Source organism: Cryptomeria japonica, chromosome 3, assembly GCF_030272615.1.
Source record: "Cryptomeria japonica chromosome 3, Sugi_1.0, whole genome shotgun sequence".
Lineage (NCBI taxonomy): Eukaryota > Viridiplantae > Streptophyta > Pinopsida > Cupressales > Cupressaceae > Cryptomeria > Cryptomeria japonica.
In genome coordinates this window covers 653,506,886-653,532,062 of record NC_081407.1, presented here as the reverse complement: position 1 = coordinate 653,532,062, position 25,177 = coordinate 653,506,886, and the positions used below count along the sequence as shown (strand labels likewise).

Here is a 25,177-nt window from a genome sequence, read left to right as displayed (position 1 = left end):
AGATCACTCTAAGACATAAAAGGAGAGAATGCACAAGTTGATATTTGACATATTAAATTCATGCGAGTAAATAAATATAAAACATATAGAAAAATTGATAAAAAATGAAAAACTTGACAAGTGATAGAAAGAAAGCCTAAGCTAGTGGAACAATTTTTAGCCCCCTACCTTTTCCATCCGCTCAAATCATTAACCCTAAAAAGTAAGGACTGCCCTGTAACAATTTTTTTTTGACTTTATACGATATCCCACTACTTAAAAAAAGATCAAGATCTCCTCTTAACACCTCAACCTAAAAGTACTTAGAAAACATTCATTCTATAATGTGAAGCTTATGATATTTAGGTCAAATATTTAAACACTTCTAGCAATTACTTCCCTACAAACTTAAAGAACAAGAATTAAACTTCTTAACCATCATTCAACAAATTAGGAAATTAAAATGCCAAATATACCCTTCCATGACTATCTTTGACATTGTGAAGACTAAAATTCTCCGATTCTCCTTTTTTTAGTTCTAGTTGTAGAGGATCACATCATACAATTACATCCATGTTAACTGCATAGATATCCCCTAATCGGAGCCAGGTTCAACATACTGGAGCAGTGAATGACTAAAGATTGATAATTATTCAGACAATATCAATTGATCTTGGGTAAGTGTCGAATGATTAAACAAGCGCAAATCATTCGCTTGTCATGATCCAGTTTTGATATGTACTTTTGTAGGGTTTGGAGGAGAGATTTTTAGTTGAACTGTAAATCAAAGAGAAGCTATGGCGGATGATCCTCAGCGTATCAAGAAAATAGCCGCAACTGCATATGCATACGACAGTGACTCACGATGGGCAGATTACTGGTCAAATATTCTCATGCCGCCTCACATGGCCTCCCGCCCTGATGTCATCAAGCACTACAAGCAAAAATTTTATCAGCGCTACATTGTAAGTGAAAATCAAGTTTATTTTAAATGATTTCGATGCAAGTATTTTGAAATTGGAATCCTCGATCAGTGGGTAGGAAACCCTACTCTTCTTCTTAGATTTATAAAATAATTCTGATTTATTTTAAATTCACTATTTTCATGGGATTAGGTTATGGACTGCTTTTAATGTGGGTGCGGACCACTTTCTGAATTATAACTTCGATCCTTCTTTTTAAATTCTAAAAAATAATCTTAGAGAATATCCCTTATAGTTGTCGAATCAAAGCTGTAGCACATGTCTGCTTATGGGCGGGCTTATTGCGGTGTCAAAGATTTGAACTCATGGGCACTCATCTACAACCATTTTCAAATATTCTAACAACACAGTGTTTAGGGTTTGGTTTTAGGAACTAGGTTGAGCTCTGGCCTTTGTTTTGCCGTGAGATTGAATAAATCTGATGTGTACATTGACCTCCTATTGGCATTGTGGACAATTATTTCACCCGAATTTGTTTGGTGATTTAATCTCAATGCTCTCTGTCTATTACAGCATTTGCGGGCGTACTTTTTATATTGAAACAAGTAATGTAAAAAAATTACAATATAGGGAGCAGCTAAACAGTTGCTAATAAGAACCAGCACAACAATAGTCTATAACAGAACAGCTCCAGCGGAGCATAAGACCATAACAATATAGCCTTCCATAACAATACAGCTGATCATAACAAAACTAAGAAATGGACTGAAACAAAAGAAGCTCCAGTGGAGCATAGAACCATTACAAATTACAGCCATCAAATTCGGAATTTTAACATTTCTCGAAGGTGTTTGGAACATAAAGTATCATTTTTGTGGAGTTGTAACAACTGAAACTTGATTCTATCCAAATGACTGCTGATCTTCATTTCTTTTGGTACCTCCCTGCAGCTGAGAGCACAAAAACAGTCTGAAAAGTGATATCAGATTAAAACCTTAGCATTTCAATTTTTTGGTGAACATCATGATTTGGAAAAATAGTCATGCATCTACTTTTCCATATGTTTAGTATAATAATTTGCCTCATAGTGTTGAAATAGTAGCTAGCTCGGATACCTATTGTATTTTAATGTTGTCAATGACAATTAAAGTTTTAAAATACACTTGTATTATCTTTTATGTAAATGTGTTATTGGGCTGGACCCAAAATGTAATGTGGAAGTCAACTCAATGTGTTATTGGGCTGGACCCAAATGTAGCGTGGAAAGGCAATTCAATGTGTCATTGGGCTGGGCCCAAAATGTAATGTGCAAAGGCAATTCACTAACTGTTGGGCTGGAACCAAATGTCCAACGTGGGAAATATACAATAACAATATAACATTATTCATGCAAGCCGACTTGAGGATGATTAGCGCCTAAGGTTGATATATAACTACTCCAAGATGAATTCATTTGAACATACAATCATTTTATATTCTGCTATCTGCTCTCCTAGCAGCGATCCTTCCTAATGCGAACTTGTGCAAGACGATTATGCAAACTCTTCAAGGTTGATTGTGGCGAAGTTGTCAAAGTTCATCTCAAGGTCTCTTGTGCAAATCAGATCCAGACATCTGCTGCTCCTTATCATCTGCTGTTAATGAAGGGCTGCATTCATTACTGATTTCTTGAACAGCAATCTGAGATAAGTCATTGCCTTGTAAATTGTCTATATTTGAGATAATACATATCACATTTAAAGGCTGGGTTTTTCACCTCCAGGAGGGAGGTTTTCCTAGGGTATTAGTGTCTTGTGTCTTGTGTTTATTGCTGTTACTGTTTATTAACAGTCTGATTATAATCAAATTGGTTAAATTAACATCTGATTGCTTAAAATTAACACATAGAATCAGCCATAATATTCTTCTGAAGGTTTAAGCCCAGAATATCTTCTTTCCAACATAAAACATGTTAAAAAAATGTAGGGAGATAATAAAAATAGCGTTCCATTTTTTCTTTAGCCACGTACAGCCCCAAAAAATACGTTTCCGACTTTCATTCTGATGGCAAAAAGGGCATTTATCTGGTTGAACCATCATACATCTCAACTTGTTACCAATTGGTAGTTTGAAATGTAAAATCTTCCAAGCCAGAATCTGAGCATTAGCCTCAACTTTAGATTGCCAAATCTGAGCACTCAACTTTTTCCAGATCTTTTCTTGCAATCTACATTTCCACTTTTGATTCAATCTAGTATTTAAAGGCAAAGTAGGCAGTAGGCTTAAGTAGACTTTTTAAAATGAAAGTAACCAAATTGATAAGTAGACAACCATAACCAATCCTTTGAGAAATTACATTTACATGGAGTGCAAAGTTTCATGGCCAGATATATAGGAACCAGAGATTTGACAAAAATAACAAACCCTTTAAACCTATCACAGGCCTTCTTGTAGTGAGGGGATTCAGACCCATGCTACAGTATTACAAGTGTTAACCACTGTCAATTTGTGACAACTTTATGAAACATTCAGTTTAAGATTTTATTTTTTCATAGGTTATAGGGTTTCCTTTCATGAGTCAGGTATTTGTTTATGCAGTCCTAGCTTTAGGGCATGTGTTGAATTGATTCCATGCATTAGATTTTAGGTTAGTCTATTGACAATTTGATAGTGCCTTAGTACGGTAGCAAATTCTTCTGGAAACAACTGTGTGCCTAAATTGTTAATTTTAGCAATCAGATTAAACAATAAACAACAGAAATCAGAATGCAATGAAGAACAAACACAAAACACACAGATACCCTGGGGAAACCTCCCTCTTGGAGATGAAAAGCCCAGCCACTAATCTCAGATTTTTATTGGGCAACACCAATTTAATTTACAATGAGCTTCACTCTTTAATAACAACCTAATCACAGTTATACTTCTAACCTAGGGCATGCTGAAAATGATGAACTTATTTGCAATACAAAAGTTGTCCCAGGGATGAAGTTTGCTGATCCTAGAATGGTGTTCACAGCCTTCAAGAATAGTTCGCTGATCTTCAAATGATGACTGCTGCCACTTGAAACCAGTTCACAGTCACTCAGTGGTGTTTGTTGTCTTCTGGATGATGGTTGCTGTCTTGAAGAAGAATTTGCTGAATACTTAGATGACTTGCAGATTAGAGAAGTAATTCGCTTGAGTGTGTTATTTCATACAATGATTGATAGCCTTGCATATATAGGAGACTTAGCCTTTTAATTCTCTCAAGTCGGCTTGCATGAAGAACATATTTAATTACATTTCAATGCTTTAAGGTTGGTGCCAAAACTGAAATAACCCTCACGTTACAAGTGATTTTAATATAGGTCAGCTCCAACACGTTTTAATACAAGTTACATTATATAGGTCTTGCCCTATCCACAAGTTACATTATATAGGTCTTGCCCAATATTCATGGCAAGCTATAATTACATGTAATCCGAACTTAGCTATAATTTCAACACTCCCTCTTAGCTAGGGAGGATTCTAGCCAAATAACAAATCATCATGGACCTTTCCATGATATCCATCTTGCATTGCCCACAAAGGATGGATTCAAAACTTTATTATGCACACCTGCAAGAAATGAATACACACAAATATATAAATACACATCATGAACTTCTTTCATGATATCCATCTTGCATTGCCCGCAGAGGATGGATCCACCTTGCATTGCTTTCAGAGGGTGAGAAGAGGTCTTACACCTCAAAACTTCTCTACTGAGAAGAATAACCTGCCACCTTGCTTTCCGCAGAGGGTGGTTCCACCTTGCTTCCCGCAGAGGGTGGTTCCACCTTGCTTTGCCCGTAGAGGGTGGAGGAGGTCTTTCACCTCATTCTTCTCCCAAAGAAGGATCCAATGTCACCTTGCATTGCTTGGAGAGGGTGACTCCACCTTGCATTGCCCACAGAGGGTGGAAGATACAACTTAATGCATCACTAGGACTGAGACTCCCTCTCAGCCAAAGCTGTGTTCTCCACAATTTCAAGTCTCTCTCTGAAGTACACAAACTTCACTCGAGCAAGAGGCTTGGTGAGAACAACTGCAATAGTGCTGACATATTTCAGTTGAATTGCTCTTTTCTGTATCATATCACAAATGTAGTGATAATGAGATTCTACATGTTTTGATCTGTTATAAAACACAGGATTAACAAACATCTTAATACAATTCTTATTGTCACAATTAATGACCATGGGTTCCCAAGGTTGCCCAAACAACCTAGCAAGAAGCTTTGTGAAGCCACATTGCTTCACACTTGATGCAATGTACTCAGCTTCCGTTGTACTCAATGCAATTGAGGACTGATACCTACTGGTACAAGAGATCACGACCGAACCCAACTTGAAACAGATTCCTAAAGTGTCCTTCCTGTTAGTAATACAATCTTCCCAATCAGAATCAAAGTAGTCTTCCAAGGAAATGATAGTGTTGATTGGATACTTCAGCCCGTAACCAACTGTTTCTCGCAAATATCTCAGGATATCCTTGGTTGCAACAAGATGAACATGCTTAGGTTTGTTCATGAATTGGCTAAGGGCACTCACTGCATAAAAAATATTATGTCTAGTGTTAACTAGATGCATTGAGGATCCAATCATCTACCTGTACTCCGATGGATCTGCAAATTCAGAGTTAGCTGCAGATAAACTCAATTTCTATAGGAGTAGACATAGGTTTGCAATCCATCATATCAATGGCATATTTTTCTTGACTAAGGATAAGATCTTTGCCATACTTCTAGTCCTAGACAGTAATGCATTAGGCCTAGATCCTTCATTCCAAATTCAGTGGCTAATTCTTTTTTACATCTAATGATGAGACTATCTCCAACAGTTAGAAATAAATCATCCACATAAAAAAAACCAGAATTAGCATTTCACTATTGAATACTTTTTAAAGTAAAGGTTAGAATCAACATCATTCTTGCAAGATCCTAAATTAATCAAATAATTATCAATCCTTTTTGTACCAAGCTCGAAGAGCCTGCTTGAGTCCGTATAGAGCTTTCTTCAATCTGCACACATGAGATCCTCTATCTTGAATATCATATTCTTCTGATTATTCAATTAAGAAAAGTAGTCTTTATATCCAACTTCTAGCCTTTAGCTATAATGATTCTAATATTAGTATATCTAGCAACACGAGCAAGTGTTATAACCAAGAGCTATACATCTAGCTTCATATTTCTCAATACTTCTATTAACACAATTACCAAGAGCTATACATCTAGCTTCATATTTCTCAATACTTCTATTAACACAATTACTAAGGATTGTAGGGAACATGGAACTCCCTTAATATAAGATTGTGATAAGAATCAACTAATGAAAGCAACCAACTAAGTTTCCATAAAAAATGAGAAATGCCAATCTTTTCCTTATTTTACAAAATGGACCCATAGCACAATCCTTATGATCATGGCATACCTTCAAGTGAAGGAATGAACTGAGAGTTTGCGTAGGCTCTTATTGCCAAGCTCCCTCTGAAGCTAGAAGGCATGATAGTTCAAGACTATCTTGAAGAGAAGCATCAATGTTAGGATCAAACATGATTCAATATCCCAATAGAATGAATTAACAAGAAAATTCATGAACATGTAAGATAACTTATCTTTTTATTGACTAGACTTCCACCATTGACAACATATGCAAAGATTGCTCAAAACAGTTAATATAACACAAGGATTTTGTACATTGCTAGTCCAAAGAATATGATCAACTTCACTCACTACACAACATTCATTAATGTAAAAATTGTTTTCCATAACAGAGAGATAGTCGTGCCTAATCAGAAAGTTAAGGCAAGTGGATGACTTCAGAAAACTTTGACAATCTAACATATTACAAAATCCATAAGCAAGGTATATAAGCCAAATTGTCTTTCCAACCAGTGCGTAAAATCAAATATGAGTATCAACCACTCAAAAGATGCACAATGTAGTTGAACACAAACATGTGATCAAAAGAACTAAGTTAGATACCTCATTGATCTTAGGTTTCATCATCAAGAGAATACTTACTTCAAAAAATGTAATAGGCAGTATGCTTAAACTAAAGAGATAATATCACAATGAATATTATGTGAGGATAGTGAAAGCCATGACAGAAAATGCATTAGAGCTAAAGGCAATCCTCTACGCAAGAGGAGCAGAGCAAAGTATAACAAAGATCATGAGAGCTTTACGAAGAGCTGATGAGAACTGAGAGTTGCACAGTCACAAATGCAGAAGCATATGGATTTCAAAGATTGATTGATTAACAGAATGAGCAAGACGCTCATAAATAATACAAGAATATTTACAAGAATAGCAAGTTTCTAATAAGAAACTGTTGAGAAGATCGTAGACGATCTAACTAAAATAGAATATACACTATTGAACATTAATACTAAAATTAACATTATTTTAATATTCTATTACCCTCCCTTAATGCTCAATCTATTAACTACACCTATAGACCCCCTGAATTTTACAAATTTATCAGGACCAAGGGGCTTGGTGAAGATGTCTGCTGGCTGCTCCGAGGTAGGAACATACAGCAACTGGATGGATCCGTCTTCAACTAGCTGTCGAATATAGTGACAATGAGTTTCCACATGCTTGGTTCTTTCATGGAAGATTGGATTCTTGGCGAGTTTGAGCACTCCCTAATTATCACAGAACAAGGGAGTAGGACCTGCCTGGGAGACATGCATATCCGCAAGCATTCGTCGAAGCCAAACCGCCTCACAAGATGCCTTAATTGCTCCCCGATACTCTGCTTCTGTCAAAAGGAGAGCCACTGCCTGTTGCTTCTTACTAGTCCATGTGACAGCACCAGATCCCAAACTAAACACATACCCTGCTGTAGACTTACGGTCATCAACCGAACCTGCCCAGTCGGAATCTGTGTAGCCATTGAGTATAGGATCAGAACTCCGAGTGTACAGAAGTCCATAATCAGGAGTGCCACTCACATAACGCAGCACACGCTTTGCTGCTATCCAATGATCAACCTTGGGAGCTGTCATGAAGCGTGAAATGTAGCTTACTGCAAAACTGATGTCAGGTCTAGTGGCAGTAAGATATATGAGGCTGCCCACTAGTTGCCTGAACAGAGATTCATCCACAATTGGTGAAGATGACTGAGCTGAAAGTTTGAGCCTGGGTTCCATAGGAGTAGAGGCAGGTTTGCAATCCTGCATTCTGAACTTGTCCACAAGACTTCTGGCATACTTGGACTGAGAGAGAAAGATACCGTTCTTAGTCTGCCAGACTTCAACTCCTAAGCAGTAATGTAGAAGTCCCAAATCTGTCATATCAAAGGTGCGGCACAAATCCTGTTTGATCCTAGTGATCAAATGTGCTGAACTGCCAGTAATGATTAAGTCATCCACATAGACAACCACAAACAGAATATCATTACTAGTATGCTTGATATACAGGTTTGCATCAGATGGACTCCGCTGAAAACCATGATCTGTCAGGTACTTATCAATTTTCATGTACCAAGTCCGAGGAGCTTGTTTCAGACCATAGAGTGCTTTGACTAGTCTACAGACCTTCTGTTCTTGACCAACAACCTTGAATCCTGGGGGTTGCATCATGTAGACTTCTTCCTGTAAGTCACCATTCAAAAAAGCACTCTTGACGTCCATCTGATGGACTTTCCAACTGAACTTGGCTGCCAAGGCAAGAACGAGCCGTATGGTACTCATTTTGCTTGTAGGAGCAAAAGTCTACTCGTAGTCAATGCCTTCTTTCTGGGAGAACCCACGAGCAACAAGACGAGCCTTATACTTGTCTAGGGTTCCATTAGCTTTGTATTTTACTTTGTACACCCATTTGCAGCTAATGGGCTTCTTCCCTGAAGGAAGAACAAAAAGGGCCCAAGTGTGATTCTTCTGAAGACTCTGGAACTCAGCTTCCATAGCCTGTTCCCACTCAGGTATACCTTTAGCCTCTGAATATGTCTGAGGCTCAAAAACACTGTGTATGTTAGCCATGAGAGCAAAATTGACTGTATGCTGCTGTTTGCTCTTATTACGGGAGGTTCTACCCTCAATGAGCTCAGTATCCCTGAGATCATCAATGGTCTTGGCCCACCATTTAGGCCGGAGAGTAGAAGTGCCAACATCTGGAGGAGCTGGAAGAGGCTCAGGATTAGGAACAGGAGCAGCAGGAGGAGGATTATTCTCCAGAGGGAACTCAGGTAGTGCATCATCGAAAATAGATTCTGCATCATCCCTCCCATCAGGCGAACCTAATGGAATAAGAACACTGTGAGGCTGATCCTCAGAACACGGCTCAGAAGAAGGGGACTGAAAGAATCCTCTGTCTTCATCAAATACAACATCACGACTGAAAATAAGACGTTCGGTGTCTATATCGATCAATCTGTAGGCCTTATGGTGATCACTGTATCCTGTCATCATGAGTTTTTGACTTTTGGAATCCAACTTGGAGCGCTTAGCATCTGGAATCCAAACATAGGCAACAGAGCCAAAAACCTTTAGGTGGCTGATCTTAGGCTTCCGACCAGACCAAACCTCTTCTGGAGTCTTTCCTTTAACAGCCTGAGTAGGGGAACGGTTAAGGAGGTAGACAGCAGTAAACATTGCTTCAGCCCAATACTTATTCGGAACACTCCTGTGTTGTAACATAGAGCGAGCCATCTCAACAACCGTACGATTGCGATGCTCGACAACACTGTTTTGCTGAGGAGTGTAGGGTGTAGTCAATTGGCGTTTGATGCCATGGGTATCACAGAAGTTGGAGAATGCAGAAGAGCAAAATTCCCCCCGTTATCTGTCCTAAGAGTAATGATGCTATATCCAGACTCTTTTTCAACGAAGGACTTAAACTTCTGAAAGATATTAAATACATCTGATTTGTGTTTAAGAAAGTACACCCACATCTTTCTACTAAAATCATCTACAATAAGCAAAAAATATTTGCAACCAGTAACAGAAGATGTATTCATAGGACCACAAATATCAGCATGAAGTAATTGAAGTACCTTAGATGCGCGCCAAGACTTTCCATGTGTGAATGAAGTCCGATGCTGTTTGCCAGCTTGACAGGCGCCACATACTCCAAGATGCTGAGTCTGAATATAAGGTAACCCTGAAACAAGTCCCTCCCGAGATAGCTGAGAGAGATACTGAATGTTGAGATGTCCATATCTCTGATGCCACAAACTGCTGAGAGGAGAAACACGAGCTGCCAAAGCCACTTCAGGAGAATCACCAGTGTCAAGAAGCCTGTATAGGCCATGATCCTCTAGACCAACAGCAACAGTAAGACGAGTCTCCCAATCAATGATGGAACACTTGTGAGCATTGAACACCACATCTAGCTGAGGAGAATTCCTCATAATCTGACTGACAGAGAGCAGATTAAGTTCCATACCAGGAACATAGTACACATTCAGGAAGATGAGATTCCTGCCACCAGACTGTATCTGAACAGTGCCTCTGCCAACAACTGTATACTCCTCACCTCCGCCAAATACAACGGAATCACTGAAAGATGAGAAGTCTGTAAACCAGTCACGCGTGACGCACCAGAGTCGATGTACCAAGCAGAAGACCTGGCATGATCTGAAGATCGCTTAGCCATAAAGGTATAAAAGGCAGACTCCTTCTGCTCGGAATGTTCAGCAACATGTGCCTTCTGATGTGACCCTCCCTGCTTCTTTTGTTCAGAAGCGAGCCTCTGATGACAATCTTTCTTCATATGGCTATACTTGTGACAGTAATTGCACTGCACATTTTTCTTCTTAGCACCATCCTGTGTCTGAGAAGAGCCTTTCTGCTGAGAAGACTGAGAGGACTGAAATTTGCCTTTATCCTTGTGAAAGGATTGGGCTGTGAAGGCATTTTCCGAGGAGGCTGACGTAGTACCACTACCAAATTGTTGTTTCCAACGATCCTGCTGTAGAAGTTTGGTGCACAATTCTGAAAACTTCAGATCAACATTAGTGGAAGTAATATTGAGGGTCTCAATGAAGTGTTCATACGATTTCGGAAGACTTTTCAAAGTGATTACTACCATGTCTTCTTCCTCCATAGTCCGACCAATAGCTTCGAGCTGATCTCGAATGTCCTTAATCCTCATGAGGTGTTCCTGTAAGGACATACGTTTGTCCATCATAATGGAGAACAGCTGATTCTTTAGAAAGAATTCGCGGCTCTTGTCGGATGTCTCATGCAATTCCTTCAGATGCTTCTAGATGTCGGAAGCTGTCTTGCCAGAAGGAATCTGCGGTAATTGATCATCAGTCACTGAGAGTTTGAGAAGCATAACTGCCTCCTGATTGCGTTCATCAAACTTATCTTGATTTGCACTAGGTGTACCAGGATTGAGTTCTTTTCCCAAAACAAGCTGGTCAAGACGCCTATATTCAAAAATGGTCAACATACGCTGTTTCCAGATGTTGTAATTGTGGCCATTAAAGCGTTGACTGCCTTATAACATTAGATTGGTGAGAGAAGCCATTTGCATGTTTCCCAATGTATTGAAAGATGAGAGAAAACCCATAAGGAATCTGAAAACCAAATTCAAATTCGTTGGCTCGAAAATCGAGGCACCTAGAAAAATCAGGCAACTACCCAGATCAGGTTTCGAAAAACCCACCAAGAATCTGCAAGAAAAAATTATTTTCGATGGGAAACTGAAGGTAAACACCTTAATCGAAAAAATTCAGAAGGTTGTGGGAGCCATGGAATTCACAGAAAATTTGCAGAGGTTCCTGAGTAGAGATAGAAAAACACACAACCCCAAACATGGAATCCCTTGTTGGAATGGAGGTCGGGTGGCAAAACAAAACGCAGCTGGAAACAAGTGTAAATCGCGCAGCCGGAAAATGCAAAAACGCGCTCTGTGAAGTTCGTGCGTGGGCCATCGAGGGAAGCACGAGCAGAAATGGTTTATCGCACGGACCAGCAATAGGAGGTTTGGCGGGCCGAAACAAATCCCGCATGGGCCAACAACAGGATGCGGGTGGATCTTACGTCGCGCGCGGATGGAAAAAAAATCGCGCGGACAAAGATAGACAGACCGCCAAAAGAAATCGCGATCACAAATAAACCCACACGCACAGGCACAGAAGACGAAGTCGCGTGGCCAAGGATGAAAATTGTGATTTTCCTACACAGCAAAAGCAAGCGCCTAGAAAATGCGCCAACCGAAAATCCAAACAAGAAAAAAATCCTTCGATTTTTTTTTTTCAAAACAATAGAACTAAAAAAATTCACGCTGAATTTTTTGCTTTAAAAAAAATTTCGAATTTTTAAGGAACCAGGCTCTGATACCATAAAACAAATGCAGAAGCATATGGATTTCAAAGAATTGATTGATTAACAGAATGAGCAAGACGCTCATAAATAATACAAGAATAGCAAGTTTCTAATAAGAAATTGCTGAGAAGATCGTAGACGGTCTAACTAAAATAGAATATACACTATTGAGCATTAATACTAAAATTAACATTATTTTAATATTCTATTAATAGGCAGTATGCTTAAACTGAAGAGATAATATCACAATGAATATTATGTGAGGATAGTGAAAGCCATGACAGAAAATGCATTAGAGCTAAAGGCAATCCTCTATGCAAGAGGAGCAGAGCAAAGTATAACAAAGATCATGTGAGCTTTACGAAGAGCTGATGAGAACTGAGAGTTGCACAGTCACAACCCTACATGACAACCTTATCCAAACATAAAACACTCATAGAACAGAAGATACAGTCCATTCGATGTCAAAAGATTTGATGCAAATCAAGAGATACACCATAAGAGTATATAATTCCAAAGCAGCAAGACTATTGAGCATTTCAAGACTTAGATAGAATACGGTGCATCAAAAATATGCAACAAGTATCATAAAGGATCATATCATAATATGAAGATAGTAAGGCCATCATTAGGCATAGCTATTGAATAGGATGACTAAGGAATCTTACTTTTACATGCTTATCACACCAATGATTAAAGGACACTACTCATTTTCTCCTATAAATTTCATTCATCTTTCAATCTTATGCTTGCTGGTGTATCTGTCAGGATCCTAGTTTTATATCTACAACAGATGTTGATAATATTAAGTGTTAAGGATGATATATTCAGATCAATGCATCAATTTGGATCATTGCATATTCATAGCAAATCACATCAGGAAGGATGAGAGATAAACATACTCAAAATAGAGAGTAAGACAATCCGAATACCAACTTCAACAATCCGAACTAAGGATTAGAACAAATTCTTAAAGCAAGAACAAAGCTCGAACTAGGGTGATAGTTACAAACCTTAGGATGACAATTATATCGCCCTTATGGAATAAAAGAAATACTTAAGATCTGAAGAAGGAAACAAGTGCACAAACCAACATATGGAGGCACTCTCTGATGAAATAGTTAACAAGCAAGAAAACCCTGTGCACTAGTTAAGATCCCAAACTAGGGTTGTAGAAAAGAACTAATACCAATAACGACAAGGTAGGCAGATACAAGTCTCCAAACCTTTCTTAACAGAGGTAAGCAAATGAGGGTAGAGGAGTAAGAATGACTGTATACAAAGATTGAACCCTTCATATTCTTGTTATGGCTCCATCGATGCCCTCAATTTGACAAGCAGATATATTGTCCAGATTCGTTGCTGATTCGTGCTAGCCCTAGTCCTGCAAAATAAGTAATACAAGATCTGCATTCAATCTGTTAGGCTTATTAGAAGGAACATGCTCTGATACCATGTTAATTTTAGCAATCAGATTAAACAATAAATAACAAAAATCAGAACGCAAAGAAGAACAAACACAAAACACACAAATACCTTGGGAAAACCTCCTTCTTGGAGGTGAAAAACCCAGCCACTAATCTCAGACCGTTATTGGGCAACACCAATTTAATTTACAATGAGCTTCACTCTTTAACAACAACCTAATCACAGTTATACTTTTAACCTAGGGCATGCTGAAAATGGTGAACTTATCTGCAATACAAAAGTTGTTGTCCCAGGGATGAAGTTTGCTGATCCTAGAATGGTGTTCACAGCCTTCAAGAATAGTTTGTTGATATTCAAATGATGACTGCTGCCACTTGAAACCAGTTCGTAGTCACTCAGTGGCGTTTGCTGTATTCTAGATGATGGTTGCTGTCTTGAAGAAGAATTCGCTGATCTCTTAGAAGGATTCACTGAATACTTAGATGACTTGCAGATTAGAGAAGTAATTTGCCTGAGTGTGTTATTTCATACAATGATTGATAGCCTTGCATATATAGGAGACTTAGTCTTTTAATTCTCCCAAGTCAGCTTGCATGAAGAATGTATTTAATTACATTTCAATGCTTTAAGGTTGGCGCCAAAACTGAAATAGCCCTCATGTTACAAGTGATTGTAATATAGGTCAGCTCCAACACGTTTTAATACAAGTTACATTCAATAGGTCTTGTCCTATCCACAAGTTACATTATATAGGTCTTGCCCTATCCACAAGTTACATTATATAGGTCTTGCCCAATATTCATGGCAAGCTATAATTACATGTAATCCGAACTTAGCTATAATTTCAACATAAATTATATACAGATGTTTTGGGGGTCGCTACTAGATTCTTCATCAGGAAAGTAGTATTGAAGAAGTCACAATTTGAAATTGTGACCAATTATTTGTTATGTACATTTTTTCGTCCTCATTTATTTGGCTATGCAATTTCAGTGCTATCGTTCCTCAAAAGAATTGGATTTGTTCACAATGTCTCTACATTTTTCAAATTTCAAGGAATTGGAAAGATTTAATCAAAGTTATGGGAAGGCATATATCAATTATGGATTAAATTTAGACCTTGCACCAGAAAAAATTCTACCTTCTAAACTAGTCATGCTCACAATAAATCTTTATGGAACCAAATGGAAAATTTGGAGAAATAAATTTTAAATTTGTACCCTAATTAATTGTAGTAAGACAAAATGGAAATCATTGCCTTGCTGCTTGAAGTGGCAAGGGTTAAATGACTATGGTATATTGGAAAGTGTGTAGATGTTTAGTGAAAGTTATTGGGCATAGAGTATAATTGTCACTTTTTACTTATCATGCTTTCAAAAACAAGTGCTGCTTATGAAAGCTAATCAAGAGAGGTCTCCAACATAAGCTGCGATTGAGGAACTAACCAATCTGACTGTGTATTGCCTAGCTTTGGTGTGATCTGTATGTATCACTCTGATTCTCTCAACAAAACACAATCAAGCTGCTTCATCGTATTGATATGAATTTGAAGGCCATAAACCCTTTACAAAAACAGTTCTATGAATATCACTTTATTACTAATGAAGGAGCTGCTTTAGTGACCCTTTAAGAAACAGACAATAGAGTTAGATGATTTCATTACACTAAAGTATTAAAGTGATGGTAAAGATAACCTTATCTGTTGCATTTTAAATGCACTTCATTCCCTAGCTTGTTTTATTATGCACCTTGTGTATACAATCAATGAATTTTAGGTGATCATTGCTATTTTCTATAATATATAGTTTCAATAGTTGTAGCTAAATTACTCCAAATTGGAAAGAAATCATTTTTATTTTTCCATTTTGTGAATAAAACAATCTTATTCCGGTTTTGGGTTTAACAGGTCAGTGTTGAACCAATTTGTCATATCCCCACCATTTCAAGTTAGATCACAGCCTTTGTCTCAGTCAAATCATAACCCTTTGACTTGAGCGATGCAATAAAACAGTGATTCTATTAAGGGGTTGATTAAGACACTTAGGTGATAATGGTCAAACATAAAAATAAAAATATGGACAAATCATGGGTTATTCTCCTGCCTCCTGCGATTTCTCTAAACACATGAATATAATTATAATAATAACAATAAAAGATTAAGACCAACAGCAGCAAATTAAGGGATGTGTCCTTTGAGCAACAAGTTATATAAGGAGGGAATAATCAATAACCAAAGGGGATCATCAATTGAGAAATCCATTGAGCAATAACTAATAAATAGAAGTCAGATCATCAATCATTAGTTTGGAAATAAATAATTATTTTCAAAGGGCAGCCTTGACTAAAGAGAGACATCTCTATTTGGAAAGGATGCAATCTTTAATATTGGTTGTGACCCTTCATCCCATATTGAGGATTATATGAAGCAGAGTAGCAGACCCCTCATTCTTGGAGAAGGGCGTCGATCAAAGCATTGAAATCAGATTTGAAATTAAGATAGAAACAGCAGAAAGGGACATTGGTTTTAAATAGCAAGACGCAGCAGTTAATTTATGGACTGATGTGTGTGACCTTGGAAAAGACACGACCCTCCACCTCCGGTTGAGATACATATATACAGCAGATTGGCCAGATCAAGCAATGAATCTGAGCGACATCAGCACTCATAAGAGAGCAGATCAGTTTATAAGACAACAGCAATCAAGGATATAAATTGATCAAGGAGATCTGATCTGAGTAAGAGATATTCAGGCCATACAGCCGATTAAACAATCTACAAGTAATTTGGTGTGAGGTATAGTATATTGTGCATTAGTTATTATATGGTTATCTTTTAGACATTGATCCTTATAAGATTAATATGGCATTATATTCCTTTGAATGTATAAATCATGCATATATATATATATCCCATAATCAATCAGATGTAAAGTTGTTAGAAATAAGCTAGGGAGATGCAGTTTACTGGTTCCCCCAAGGTAAGTAGTCCACCCCAAGGGATGGAATCGTCTTAGTGGGAAGTTCCTGCCTCTTGTGGACCAAGGCGCGAGTTGTCTTAGTGGGATGCTGTAATTTCCCCTAATGGGACCCTCTTATATTCTGAACTAGAATCACAATTTTAGTGCATAGTAAATACAATAGAGGGACACTATTGTCAACTAAAGCTTGGTCTGGGACCTGTACAACAAGTTAGTCAACATTTCCATTATGCTATGATAGATCATGTATTCAGCTTTCTTCATATATCGTCCAGTTTATATGTATGATTCAACAACCCTTTCTCTCCCTACACCTGTCCCCATTATGGAGCTCAAAGAGAATCACACAAGGCAGCTTGAGTCAATCCCTCTCCAACAAGCCCAAGAGCACCAAGGACCTTGTCAACCTGGCCTCTTGGTCCACACTCGGGGTTGACGTACCTGCTGGAGCCTAGTGCTCTTGCTTCCTTGTATTCTCCCTCCATAATTGGATGGTGAGATTGAAAGGTATTACAGACTCCATCATATAAATTACTTAATCGTCATAAGAACAGTTAGTGATAGAAAGGCATTATTACACTGTCATACATATTGCAGTCTATATTAATATTATTATTAAATTCTTCATAAGAACATTATCAGGCGTCATATATTAAGAATGCATATTAAGCACATCCCCATGCATACCACCAAGAACAAGTATGTTACTGCCTGTAACTTGATAACGGTTCTGATCTGATCTGATCGATGGTGATTTCAATGGATGTTTTTGATTCCTTTCCTTTATATCTCTCAATGTGAGGGAGAGGTCACACCTCTTCATCATGTATGCTCTTTTGCAGGAGACACATCCGTGCACCATTAGCACTCTTTGAAAGAGTGCAACTCTTCATTATTTCTGCCATTTGAAACAGACAACCTTTCACACTCAGATCTGCACTTCTTATTTAAATCAGATCCGCGCTTCTCATTCCTAGATTATCCCCCTTCAAACGAGGTCTCTTCTCCCTTTTATACCTCATATTTAGGGAGTCACAACTTAACATTTCATCCCTTTTGACCATTCATTAACTTTAATCAAATTTAATTATATGTTAATTTAATTAATTTATTTTTATTCTTTTGTATTTTAATTTTATTATTAAATAAATACATTAAAGATGCTTCACGCTTTTGGGCTTAGTTGGGCTGAGCAGTTTACCGATGCCCTTTCGAGGTTTTCCCATCGAACTAAACTATGATCGGTCATGGGGTAGTTAGCTAGTATAATGTTTATCATTCTATATAATATTCTTGTTCACTAATCCATGTATTTGTTCATTGTTTCTTAAGTTTATTAATGATTGAATGAATTTACTTTAGTATGTTACTGTTAAGAATAAATTATATTGTTGGAATTGTTAATTTGGGTGAAAACAGGTCTATCCCAATTTGGGGACATTACACAATTGCCCTCAAAACTCAGCTAACTCAAATTTTTGAATTTTATTTCCATAAATTTAATGTTTATCCAATTTCTGTTGAACCTCAACCACCCTAAGGCTTAAGGATGCAAGTTTTCTTTATCCAATTTTCTTTCCCTCAAATGTCTTTTATTTCTTTCTGGACTTTTGTTCGTCTATGGCATGGCTACCATGTTTTTGGCTATGGGTTATTATTAGTTATTGAAACAACAAATAGTCGTATGTTTCCCTACATCTTGTTTATGCTCATAAGAATGATTGTGCAATGTACACCATTATCCTTATGAAGCTATGATCTTTTCATAAAGATGATGGAATATTTGTGTTGATAATTAGGGGTGTCTCATCCCATTTAGTATTGTCTTTGGACAAAGAATTGGATGCTTTCTTTTTAAGATGTTGATGTCTGTTAGGCTAAGTTGCTGATCTAAAGATGGTTGTTGGGTTTTGGTACACTAGTATAACATTTTTTTCCTTGGGTATGGGTATATGTTCGTATATATTGCCAATAAACAAAATCTTTAGATACCTTTAATTTGCAAATAGAAAAAGACTCAGAAGTTCATAATTTAGTGACTAGTCAAATGTCAATACACAATAAAAATTACAAACAATATTCAATAATGTTCCTATTGCTCTTCATCGAGAGTATCAAACTCAACATTTGGCTCTATTTCATTTGATCTACCATGAGTTACAATGCCACTTCCACTAGCATGTCTTATGTGGAAGCTGCTACATCCAAAGAAATTTTTGGTAAGCTGTGCTACAATAGTGTCTAACTCAGCATACTCAAGAGTTTGATCCCAATTCCTTGCCACCCCCTAATGGGGTTGAGTGGCTGTGCCCCCTGTGGTGGTTTGGGGGCAACACTCCCAGTAGGTTCTTGGGGCAATGTTTCTTGGAGTGTTTGGGGACAGTGTCTTTGACATGATATAGGAAGGGGTCAAATGACAAAACCCGTGCCACCAAGCCCAAATTAAGGCCTTTGAAACCACACAAACCTTCACGGTGCACACCGTTTTCACAATTTTATTATTTAAGGTTGAAATAAGGAATTTGGCACTTTTTTGTTTATATAAATGTGTTTTTATTTAGTATATTTTTTCTTTTGGGTGGCCCTTTGGTTTGCATGTGTTCACCTAGGGTACTAGTGGATCTTGTGCGAACCCAAAGCTGTCTTAGCTTCAGACTTAGCCCTTGGGTTGAATCCATATGGCTATTTGTGGGTAGGGAGGTTTGGGAAAACCCAATAACTTAGTTGCCAGGCCTTGAGAGGATGTCTTTTGATGCTTTCCATAGGTGAAAAATGGAACTATGCACTGTTTAATGTGTTGGGATCCAAGAACACTGAGGGGGGGGGGGGTGAATCAGTGTTCTATTGGAATGGAGAATTTTAACCTTATTAATACAACAACTCAGAAACCGGTAAACAGAAAAGCATATAGCAATAAGCAACAATGCAACCACAAAGATAAACACCATAACACCACAAATTTATATGTGGAAAACCTCAAAGAGGAAAAACCACAGTGGGATTGGAGACCCACAATATCTATCCACTGATTAGATGAATAAATATTACAATAAGGGGCCTGCACATGCATGAAGGCCAACAACCTAGAGCACACTGCTCATCACAAAAGGAGTCTCACTGACTACAAAAAACATCAGACAACAATTCGGAATGAAGATTGAATTGCAAGTATCATCTCCCATGCTCTAGTACAGTTCCAGTTAAGCTCAATACCGGAGGCCTTAAACCTCTTCCACAAACCCATTTCGATCACCTATGATCGACCAAATCCTTTACATGAATGATTACAATATTATTCGCATAATCCATACCATACATTATCTACATTGATCTACAAAGAGATCTTACATCATATATATACCCACTCGGGACCTAAACAATTAGGTCGACCACCTAAAAGATAATACAATAAATTCGTAACTTAAACCCGCAATCTAATGATCAACCAAGTCGGCTTAGGACTGAAACAACATAATCCAATCAATGAATCCAACCGGTAATGCATTAGGTGCATCAACCTACACGCTACATAAACTGGTCCATAACCTAGCAGAATAACCACCGGACCTACAATAGGTCTCCATAAGCCAAATGAAACACCACGAACAACTGGAACATGAACATGATAACCATCAGCATCCTGAAAACCTACTAGAAGCCACACCAACACCACTTATGCATAATATCAAAAGATATTCAACAAAGCTCTGCCAGTGAAACACTCATCGGTAACCAAAAGGCTTACTAGAACAAGTGATAGCTTTTGGATCATGAAATCCTGAACCAACTGAATGTGATACACATCAGGAACACATGAATAACCAATCCAAACCAATTCCACAGACCAAAGCATATCGGAGCATACTGGATCAACACGATCTTATCAACCAGAAACCAATCATCCTACCGGGACCAACTAGATACCGGTAAACAGCCAAAGCAACTAGTGTTGACATCAATGACAAACATCATTGCAACACATAATCAATTCCTCCATATTGCCAACATAATGATCTTGATTTAAAAAAAACTCGAACCAACTGAATGTGATAGACATCAGGAACACATGAATAACCAATCCAAACCAATTCCACAGACCAAAGCATATCGGAGCATACTAGATCAACCAGAAACCAATCATCCTACCGGGACCAATTAGATACCGGTAAACAGCCAAAGCAACTAGTGTTGACATCAATGACAAACATCATTGCAACACATAATCAATTCCTCCATATTGCCAACATAATGATCTTGATTTAAAAAAAATCATCTATTACAAATAGTCTACTAAAACATTACAATTGAGTTGGGTCTAATAGGCTAGTCCAAAATACATATCTAGTGACATAAAAAGAAACCAACTACAAGGATGTAAATATCTCCCAAGCCAGAAAAAGGAAAACTAGAGAGACAAACAATGTTGATCACAATCATTAGGAATTTTACATCATTCATCAAAATTACTAACTATAAGCCACATTAGATAGACAATTTTTTTTTTGGATTGGTTATTTTGTCTTTGTATTGTTATTAAAAGAGTAATTACATTATCGTCAGATAGCTTTGAAATATGCAAATAATTCCCTACCACCCCCAATTAGCTACATGGTCAAAATACATCAAAACATCTACACCTCCCAACTCGCCTACAAAAAAAGGGCTCACCCCTGAGTGTTACAATGTAGATACAACCAGAAAGAGACGATTAACCAACTATCATAATTGCCTCGCCTTTGTCAACTGCACTAGTCACCCAGTCATTTGAAGGTTCCAACCTTCTTGCATCAACTCCGTGACATGAAGGATCACCAATCTGCAATGCTCGAATTCAAATCGACAACTTCTTTCTTGATCCTCGTGGCCTTCCCCATCGTCTGTGGTGCTGTCCGCAACTCATGCGACCCCCCATTTTTCCAATTCCATTCTAATGCTCTGAGCATGTTTGGCCCTCAAAATTTCTTTAACCCCATTCAAACCGATTTGGGTTGAGGCACAACACACCTCCTTGTTGCAATTGGCGCTCCACAACAGGAAAGGCCTCAGTAGTGGAGGAATGAATTCAGTGACATGCAACCAATCTCCCCCAGGACAAACAAACCCTTCTCTAGCCCTTGCCATTGAAAAATAATTGAATGAATGATTCAATAATCGGATAAATTAATTGAACGATATACAAACGTATATATAGAGGTTACAAGACGATGTTCTATAAAAAGAACATATCGTTAAAGTAAAAGACTAAAAAGCTAAAGGCTAAATAAAGCTTAAAAGTAAATTAAATAAAATCTAACTATGCATCTTCAATAAATAAGCAATAGTTTACAATTAACGAGCTAAAAACTAAAAGCTAAATGACCATTAAACAAGGAACTAAATATAGATGACTAAAATATAATTAAATATTCTAATACCCTCCCTTAATGGTCATTCTATCTATCACACTAAGCTGCCCTCTAAAGTTGAGAAACTTTGCTGGGCTCAGAGACTTGGTGAGGATATCTACAGTTTGATCTTCTGTAGGAATGTACTATAGTATCACTGATCCATCTTCATCATGCTGGCGGATGAAATGACAATGAAGCTCCACACGCTTTGTCCACTCATGGAAGACTGGATTTTTGGCTAATTTCAGAACCCCTTGATTATCACAAAACAAGGGAGTAGGTCCATGTTGAGACATTTGCATGTTTGCAAGCATCCTACGTAGCCAAATTGTCTCACATGCTGCCTTAATAGTTCCCTGATACTCTGCTTCAGTCGAGGAAAGAGCTATTGCCCGTTGTTTCTTGCTGGTCCATGTGACTGCACCTGTACCCAAGCTAAAAACATATCCAGAGGTTGACTTCCTGTCATCTATACAACCTGCCCAATCTGAGTCTGTGAAACCAACTAGCCTAGGATCTTTGCTTCTGCTGTACAAAATGCCAAAATCAGGAGTGCCCTTTACATATCTTAGCACACGCTTCGCTGCAACCCAATGTTCAACTTTTGGGGCTGACATGAAGCGAGAAATATAGCTCACAACATAACTGATGCCAGGTCTAGTGGCGGTGAGATAGATGAGGCTGCCCACTAGTTGCTTGAATGAAGACTCATCCACTACAGGTGAATCTGATTTGGCTGATAATTTCAGCCCTATCTCCATAGGTGTAGATGCAAGTTTGCAATCTTGCTTATCCAGTAGGCTCTTGGCATACTTTGACTGAGAAATGAATATGTGGCTATCAGTCTGCCAAACCTCTACATAGAGATAATAATGGAGAAGTCCCAAATCTGTCATATCAAAATGCTTACACAAATTCTGTTTGACCTGCATGATCAAATGTGTCGCACTGCTAGTAATGATGAGATCATCAACGTAGACTACTAGAAATAGAATATTATCACTAGTATGTTTGACATACAAATTGGGATCTGAAGGACTCCTTTGAAAGCCTTGATCAATCAAGTACTTATCAATTTTTATGTACCACGAGGAGCTTGTTTGAGGCCATAGAGTGCTTTGAGTAGTCTACATACCTAGTGGTCCTTACGGGCAACCTTGAGACCTGGAGGCTGTGTCATGTAGACTTCTTGCAAATCACCATTGAGAAAGGCACTCTTGACGTCCATTTGATGGTCTTTCCATCCAAATTGAGCTGAGAGAGCAAGGGCAAGCCGAATGGTACTCATCTTGGCTGTGTGAGCAGATGTCTCTTCATAGTCGATGCCCTCCTTCTGTGAAAACCCTTTTGCTACTAACCAAGCCTTGTACTTATCAAGGGTTCCATCAACTTTATACTTGACTTTAAACACCCATTTGCAACCAATGGGCTTCTTCCCTGGAGGAAGATTTGACAATTCCCAAGTGTTGTTTTTCAGAAGTTTATGTTGCTCAGATGCCGTAGCCTTTTCCCACTTTGGTACACCTTTAGCCTCTGTATATGTCTAAGGCTCATAAATATTGTGAATGTTGGCCATAAGAGCAAAATTACCTAGGTTTCGCTTGCTCTTACATCTAACCGATCTACCCTCAATGAGCTCATCATCATGAAGATCACTAATGGTCTTGGCCCACCACTTAGGTCGGAGAGTAGAAATACCAACATCTGCTGCAGGATGAAGATTAATTGGAATATCTGGAGAAAGCTCCTCTGGATGTGGATCTAGAAGGTCTCGAGGAAAGTTAGGTGGTGCAATGTAATGCTTGGGAGACCCCACAACTGTAGAGTCAACTAAATCCCTCCCATTAGGTGGAGATAAGGGAAGGCGAACACCCATACTTGCAGCCTTGGGAGGTTGATCCTCAGTGCTCAAATCAAGAGAGGAAGGCTGAAAAGGCCCTCTTTCTTCATCAAATACTACATCTCGACTGAATATGAGGTGATTAGTGTCTATATCAATCAACTGATATGCCTTGTGGTTGTCACTGTAGCTGGTGAACATCAATTTCTGACTCTTTGGATCTAGTTTGGTGCGCTTGGCATCTGGAATCCAAACATAAGCTGTAGAGCTAAAAACTTTCAAATGACTGATTTTGGGCTTCCTGCCAGACCAAGCTTCCTCTGGAGTCATCTTCTTAACGACCTTTGTGGGAGACCGGTTCAGAAGGTAGACTGTAGCAAAGACTGCTTCCACCCAAAATTGTTTTGGAATATTTCTATGCTCCAACATAGACCAAGCCATCTCAGTGACTGTACGGTTCCTGTGCTCAACAACACCATTCTGCTGAGGGGTGTAAGGTGTGGTAAGTTGATGCTTAATGCCATGTGATGCACAAAAGTTGGTGAACTCTGTAGAACAAAATTACCCTCCATTGTCGGACTGAAGAGTCACTATCTGACAACTAGACTCTTTTTCCACTAAGGCCTTAAACTTCTGAAACATGGTGAACACCTCTGATTTCTTCTTAAGAAAATAAACCCACATGCGTCTACTAAAATCATCAACAAATAATAGAAAATACCTGCATCCAGTGACTGATGGAGTGTTCATGGGGCCACATATATCTGCATGAATGAGCTGCAAGACCTTGGATGCTCTCTAAGCGTCTCCATCTAAAAATGGAGTCCTATGTTGCTTTCCAACTTGACATGTTTCCCAAACTCCATGATTCCGAGTTTGAATCTCACGACTAGATCCTCTCGAACTAACTGATAGAGATAGTGGACATTCAGGTGTCCGATGCCAAAGAGTATTCATGGAAGTACTCCGAGCTGCCATGGCGAGCTTCTGAGAACTAGTAGAATCAACAAGTCTATGAAGACCTTGATCCTTAATGCCAACTGCAACTGTAGTGCAAGTCTCCTTGTCAACATTGCTGCACTTGTGCAACCTGAAGACGACATGCAGCTATGGTGAATAATGCATAATTTGATTGACTGACACTAGAATACCAAGTACGAAGTATACATTGAGGAATATCAAATCCCTCCCACCAGATGAAATCTAAACGTTGCCCTTGTCGACAACAATATACTCTTTGCCTCCTCCAAAGATCATTGAATCAGTGAAAGGCATGTACTTTGTAAACCAATCTCGACAATGTGTGAAATGCTGAGAGGCTCCAGAGTCAATGTACCAGCCCGATGATTGAACATC

General features: G+C 38.4%; 1 protein-coding gene across 2 annotated transcripts in view; it reads left to right on the top strand.

The window, feature by feature from the left end:
• Nucleotides 1–449: 449 nt before the first annotated feature.
• The window catches only part of LOC131033768 (uncharacterized), an 89,539-nt gene continuing 64,811 nt past the window's right edge, over nucleotides 450–25,177 (top strand). The window contains exons 1-2 of one of the 2 annotated variants that reach the window (XM_057965057.2): nucleotides 450–656; nucleotides 730–944. In XM_057965057.2, the coding sequence (XP_057821040.1) occupies nucleotides 777–944 (168 nt within the window). In that variant the 5' untranslated portion in view covers nucleotides 450–656; nucleotides 730–776. The remainder of the gene's footprint in view (nucleotides 657–729; nucleotides 945–25,177) is intronic. The other variant, XM_057965056.2, reaches the window with a different exon arrangement.